This window comes from Oncorhynchus nerka, unplaced genomic scaffold (assembly GCF_034236695.1).
Source record: "Oncorhynchus nerka isolate Pitt River unplaced genomic scaffold, Oner_Uvic_2.0 unplaced_scaffold_1078, whole genome shotgun sequence".
In the NCBI taxonomy this organism is placed as follows: Eukaryota; Metazoa; Chordata; class Actinopteri; order Salmoniformes; family Salmonidae; genus Oncorhynchus; species Oncorhynchus nerka.
In genome coordinates, this window is record NW_027040240.1 from 55,001 (window position 1) to 62,137 (window position 7,137).

Consider the following 7,137-nt stretch of genomic DNA (forward strand, 5'->3'; position numbering starts at 1 on the left):
GGCCGTGAGAACCCTAAACTCCTCCAGGGCCATGAGAACCCTAAACTCCTCCAAGGCCTTGAGAACCCTAAACTCCTCCAAGGCCGTGAGAATCCGAAACTCCTCCCGGGCCTTGAGAACCCGAAACTCCTCCCGGGCCTTGAGAACCCTAAACTCATCCAAGGCCCTGAGAACCCTAAACTCCTCCAAGGCCGTGAGAACCCTAAACTCCTCCCGGGTCGTGAGAACCCTATAAACTCCACCCGTGCCTTGAGAACCCTAACTCTTCCAAGGCCTTGAGAACCCTAAACTCCTCCAAGGCCCTGAGAACCCTAAACTCCTCCCGGGCCTTGAGAACCCTAAACTCCTCCCGGGCCTTGAGAACCCTGAACTCCTCCCGGGCCTTGAGAACCCTAAACTCTTCCAAGGCCTTGAGAACCCTAAACTCTTCCAAGGCCTTGAGAACCCTAAACTCCTTCGGCTGATCAAGTAAATAGAGGAATTCTGTTCTCTCCAAGAAAATGGATAAAAAATATTTAATAAATAAAATATTAAAATCTTTTTTTGTTCTTGCTTCCTCCTTTCTCCAGATGAATACGTCTCTGCTGGGCAGTATTGGCATGCTGAACTCTACCCCTCAGCTGAAGTGCATCAAGACCTACCAGGTCCCCCCGGTACAGCCTGCCTCTCCTGGCTCTCAGAACGCCCTGAAGCTGGCCCGCCTCATCTGGACCTCTAACCGAACGTCATCCTCATGGCCCACGACGGCAAGGAGCACCGCTTCATGGTCTGAGGCGGGTCAGGGGACGAGGTCACTGGGGTTAGAGGTTAAACGGTCACCACCAGGAGGAGGGATGGGGCAACTCACTCACCACAACCAGGAAGTGATTGAGATGAGAAGGCTTTGCATCAATCGTTTACATTGATTACTATTACTGCTATTTCATGTTCCTGTTTACACTGTTTAACTCCTCCACTTCATCTAATTGCCGTTGTTCCTCTCCTCTCCAGACATTTCCTTTCCTCTGTTATTTAAAGTGAAACACCGCTAGTGTTGCTGTCTAGTCTGGTCCTTTCAAATCCCACCAGGAGGGAGGTGGGGGGGGTCGGTCAACTAATCCCTTGGTGTGATGATTTGGCTTCTAGATGTAAACTTTACACCATAATAAGTCACTTGTATTGCGTGTGATAGAGAGGTCAGGTGTGTGTGTGGGTTACGCTTTCATCTTAACTGCACCAATCATCTCAGCCGTGTGTTTAAATAGGACACGCCCCTGCTCACCTCTACGGCAACTGTACACCTTTAAACAAGAACACTTTACCAAACCGTTCTCTCCTACCCTCCTCATATAGCACCCCAACGAGAGGGAAAACGTGTTCAGAACGTATCACTATTCGGTCCGAGAGGAAAGACCGTTATCATATGAAGAATATATCACTATGAAGACGTCATTATTTGTTGCTGCTTTGTTAGCCTTTTACTACGTACCTCTTATCTATTTTCTCTGTTGGATATTGACTAGAATAATGTGTCGGGCTAAGATACTCATATTAATATGTACATTGGGCCACGGGGTCCTATAGGACGACCACGACGTAGCAAAGACGAAAACCTTCGCCCTGATCCTCTTATTGTAGATATACTAGGTTCTGAGAGTACGTAGATATACTAGGTTCTGAGAGTACGTAGATATACTAGGTTCTGAGAGTACGTACAAGATACTAGGTTCTGAGTACATACAGATACTAGGTTCTGAGAGTACATACAGATACTAGCTTCTGAGAGTACAGACAGATACTAGCTTCTGAGAGTACAGACAGATACTAGGTTCTGAGAGTACAGACCGATACTAGGTTGTGAGAGTATATACAGATACTAGGTTGTGAGATTACAGACAGATACTAGGTTGTGAGAGTATATACAGATACTAGGTTGTGAGAGTATATACAGATACTAGGTTGTGAGAGTATATACAGATACTAAGTTGTGTGAGTACAGACAGATACTAAGTTGTAAGATTACAGACAGATACTAAGTTGTGAGAGTATATACAGATACTAGGTTGTGAGAGTATATACAGATACTACTGTAGTTTCTGAGAGTCTATACAGATACTACTGTAGTTTCTGAGAGTATATACAGATACTACTGTAGTTTCTGAGATTCTATACAGATACTACTGTAGTTTCTGAGAGTATATACAGATACTACTGTAGTTTCTGAGAGTACATACAGATACTACTGTAGTTTCTGAGAGTATATACAGATACTACTGTAGTTTCTGAGAGTATGGATATATTTTAGAGAAACTTTACATTGACTATATATCCCTGGAATGTGTGCAGACGCTATTATTTTCTTCTTGTTTTCAACTCCTGGCCGGCAGCAGGCTGCGAGTGTTTTTAGGGTCCCTGTGAGTTCCCTACTCTGCCTGCGCTGCCTGCTCCACTTTTCTCCACCTCATCTCCGCTCCTGTCAAGTTCCTATCATTAGCCGTGTAAAAGCTTCTAACGCCAGAGAACACCTGCAAGACCAAGCGTGTCAAAGCTTTTCACAAGTTCTCTCCGCAAAAAAAGTACACCCCCCCCCTCCCACCATCTTGTCAGACTGCTTTTGATGGCCTTGACTTGACTTCCCTCCAACCTTGGAAGATCTTAATCTCTTTTTTCCACTGCCCACAGTAATAGCTTCTGAAACTGTGTTTTTCCTTTTGGCAGTTTTTTGGCAGTTTCTCTGAGCAAGAAAAAAAACCCCATTGAGATGGAAAGAGTCAAGTAGAGAAAAGTAAGTGAGAAAGACCTGAGGCTAGAGGTGACTGGCAGGAGGATTTCATCTCATTTTACTTCCAGGCTGTTTAAATTATGTTTTGTAATTCTTTTGAAGGAGATGAATGGAACCATAGGAGTATCAGTGGGTCTTAACACACAACTTTGAGGTACTCCTTTGTTATAGTACGTCTGTTTAAAAAACAGAGCTCTCTCAGTGGTGTTTTATTCCTGCACCGGAGCAGTTGTCTGAGGTGTCGAAAGACGTCATCCATTGGCTGGTAACTGACCTGTCAGAGTGACAAACTACCGGTCAAATGTTTTATAACACCTCACTCATTCAAAGGTTTTCCTTTATTTAAAAAAAAAAACTATTTTCTACGTTGTAGATTAATAGTGAATACATCATAACTATGGAATAATACACATGGAATCATGTAGTAACCAAAAAAGTGTTAAACAATATTTTATATTTGAGATTCTAAAAAATAGCCACTCTTTGCCTTGATGACAGCTTTGTACACACTTTGGCATTCTCTCAACCAGCTTCACCTGGAATGCTTTTTCAAAAGTCTTGAAGGGGTTCCCACATATGCTGAGCACTTGTTGGCTGCTTTTCCTTCTGCGGTCCGACTCATCCCAAATCGTCTCAATTTGTTTGAGGTCGAGGGATTGTTGAGGCCAGGTCATCTGATGCAGCACTCCGTCACGCTCCTTGGTAAAATAGCCCTTACACAGCCTGGAGGTGTGTTGAAAGGCCCACCACACCCAAACCAGATGGGATGGCGTATTGCTGCAGAATGCTGTGGTAGCCATGCTGGTTAAGTGTGCCTTGAATTCTAAATAAATCCCATCTCCAATTTTGACTACAGACCAAAGGACAGATTTCCACCGGTCTAATGTCCTTTGCTCATGTTTCGTGACCCAAGCAAGTCTCTTCTTCTTATTGGTGTCCTTTAGTAGTGGTTTCTTTGCAGCAATTCGACCATGAAGGCCTGATTCACACAGTCTCCTCTGAACAGTTAATGTTGAGATGTGTCTGTTACTTGAACTCTGTGAAGCATTTACTTGGGCTGCAATTTCTGAGGCTGGTAACTCTAATGAACTTACCCTCTGCAGCAGAGGTAACTCTGGGTCTTCCATTCCTGTGGCGGTCCTCATGAGAACCACTTTCATCATAGCGCTTGATGGTTTTTGTGACTGCACCTGAAGAATCTTCTGTATACCATCCCTACCTTGTCACAACACAACTGATTGGCTCAAACGCATTAAGAAGGAAAGAAATTCCACAAATTAACTTTTAAGAAGGCACACCTGTTAATTGAAATGCACTCCAGATGACTACCACATGAAGCTGGTTGAGAGAATGCCAAGAGTATACAAAGCTGTCATCAAGCCAAAGGGTGACTTTTTGAAGCATCTCAAATATAAAATATATTTTGATTTGTTTAACACTTTTTTTGGTTACTACATGATACCATATGTGTTATTTCATAGTTGTGATGTCTTCACTATTATTACACAATGTAGAAAATAGTACAAATAAAGAAAAAACCCTTGAATGAGTGAGGTGTGTCCAAACTTTTGACCGGTAGAGTTTTGAAACACATTCCATCTCTAGAAGACTGGAGACGTATGGAACACTTGTCTCTCGCTGTGATTGGCTGCGGTTCAGGTGTAGTGTGAAGTTGTCCCTAGAAGGCTAATCTTGGGTCAGTTTTGCATTTCCCTTACTTAATGGTTACGGTTGGAAGAGGACAAGCTGATGGAGAAGCTGAGTGTTCTCCACCTCCTGCTCCTTTAATGGTCTTCCTGTCTGGAGGCTGCTAGCTACATACTTGCCTTGGCTAATGAATTCCCACCAATACACTGTTAGTGTACATGGAGCACTGTCTGTCATGGTGTGTGTATTGGAGAGCACGACCACCTCTTTAGTTGGATTAGGTTATGTCTGTATAGAGAAGGTTGTGAGGCTTCCTTCCCTCTCTCCAGATCTCTTGCTCTTCCTCCTTTCCTCCCCTCCTTGAGCCACAGCCAGTCTCTGTCATTAGGCTGAACCAGAGACAGACATGACCCAGCCCCAAGCTTGGCCCCCAGCCACAGCAGCATGGAGTACACCAGGTAGACTGGAAACCGCGTTCAATGGGGATAGCTGCTGGGCTCCCAGTCTGCCTGTCTGTCTGCCTGTCTGTCTGCTGCAGCCTCATTTCCTGAGCAGTAGAGGAGACCCAACCCAGCACCAAAACTATTCCCACCCAGTCCTGTGGATATCAAGGAGTGTAATCTGGCAGTGTTTTGACTGAGTGACATTTACACAAAGATGTTTTACATGTTGTTTTAATAAAGAGGACCAAGTAGTGTTTTTTTTTTTTTGACTTTTTATTTATTTAATTTTTTTTTTTTGCTTGGCTGAAATGTTTCTCCGATATAGATTTTAAAAGCTGAAACAAAAAAGTTTGACATGTGAAGTTTATGCAATGTTACTCCTCAGTTTTGATGAAGATGAAATGTAGCTTCCTGCAGAGTTTCTTTCCTAAATGTCAACAACATTCTGTGAAATTTCTCCCTGCTTTTGCATGAATGAAATCTTTTACAATCCAATTCTTTATTTATTTTTGAATTAATGAATTCTGTCGCTCTTTTTTTTTTTTTTTTTTTGGGAATATATCTATATCTCTTTTCAGTTCTGCTATAGCTCAACTGCAGCTAGGACCAATACAGACCTACCCTACCTCTCTCTCTCTCTCTCTTCTCTACACTCCCTCTGTGCTGAAACACAAACTGGCTCCTGCTTTAAGTATCCTATCGATCTGTCAGCGCTGTGTCTGAAGCTCCTCTTAAATAGAGAGACGTAAAAAAAGGACTTCAACGGCCGTTTATTTGATAGGCTGTAACATCACCTAGTGTGTTGCCAGTGAGATGATGATGATGGTGGTGGTGGTGATGAAGATCATGACGATGGGGGTGGTGATGAAGATCTGGCCGATGGGGGGTGATGAAGATCATGACGATGGGGGTGGTGATGAAAATCATGGGGGTGGGGGGGGTTGATCATGGGGGTGGGGGGTGATCATGGGGATGGTGATTAAGATCTGGCCGATGGGGGGGGGTGAAGATCATGACGATGGTGGTGATGACGATGGAGGGGGGGGGGGTGATGAGGGTGATGATGATATTGATCTAGCTTCCCTACTGTCTCTGTGTTGTAGTTTGGCTCTGAAGGTGCTCTGTAACTGTCGTGTTCCTGCCGTGTGCTTTCGATCGTTCACCTAATAATATATTATATTGATGAAGACGTACTGTAATGTCTGTGTTAAAAATAAAAAAAACTTGTGTTTGGCTTCTGTGTTAAATAAAAATATGTCTGGACAGTGACTAGGCTTTTGTGTGAATGACTCAAGTTGATTCATGTTGAATGTTGATTCAGACCAGTATCTTGTATGATTACACAGTGACTAGGCTGAAGTGGAATGTTGATTCATATTGATTCAGACCGGTATAATTACACATATATATACACACATACAGTGCATCCAAAATGGCACCCTATTCTATATGGCTACATAGCTGTCTCTGTATCAAAGATAATTGTGTAGTCTAGAGCGATTTTCTTGGTTACCTAGCCAGCTATTGTCGTTCTTTTAACGCAACGTAACGTAATCAACGGAGCTGTGAGGGGAACGGCACCTCAGTACCTCCAGGCTCTGATCAGGCCCTACACCCAAACAAGGGCACTGCGTTCATCCACCTCTGGCCTGCTCGCCTCCCTACCACTGAGGAAGTACAGTTCCCGCTCAGTCCAGTCAAAACTGTTCACTGCTCTGGCCCCCCAATGGTGGAACAAACTCCCTCACGACGCCAGGACAGCGGAGTCAATCACCACCTTCCGGAGACACCTGAAACCCCACCTCTTTAAGGAATACCTAGGATAGGATAAAGTAATCCTTCTCACCCCCCCCCCCCCCCTTAGATGCACTATTGTAAAGTGGCTGCTCCACTGGATGTCATAAGGTGAATGCACCAATTTGTAAGTCGCTCTGGATAAGACCGTCTGCTAAATGACTTAAATGTAAATGTTAAAAGTAGTGCACTATATAGGGTGCCATTTGAGATGTACCATGGTCTGGAGGAGTATTCCATTAAGAAGCTTGTTATATAACCATGTATTTTTACCTTTATTTAACTAGGCAAGTCAGTTAAGAACAAATTCTTATTTAGACGGCCTATGAACAGTGGGTTAACTGCGTGTTCAGGGGCAGAATGATAGATTTGTACCTTGTCAGCTCGGGGATTTGAACTTGCAACCTTCCGGTTATTAGTCCAACGCACTAAACACTAGGCTACCCTGCCGCCTCTACACTCTAACCACTAGGCTACCCTGCCGCCCCTCCA

At 43.8% G+C, this 7,137-nt stretch overlaps 1 protein-coding gene across 1 annotated transcript in view; it reads left to right on the forward strand.

Moving 5' to 3' along the window:
- Positions 1–3,047, forward strand: part of LOC115125050 (WD repeat-containing protein 7-like) — a 37,008-nt gene extending 33,961 nt beyond the window's left edge. The window contains exons 5-6 of the mRNA XM_065016231.1: positions 570–746; positions 2,991–3,047. Coding sequence (XP_064872303.1) covers positions 570–746; positions 2,991–3,047 — 234 coding nt within the window. The remainder of the gene's footprint in view (positions 1–569; positions 747–2,990) is intronic.
- Positions 3,048–7,137: the final 4,090 nt, after the last annotated feature.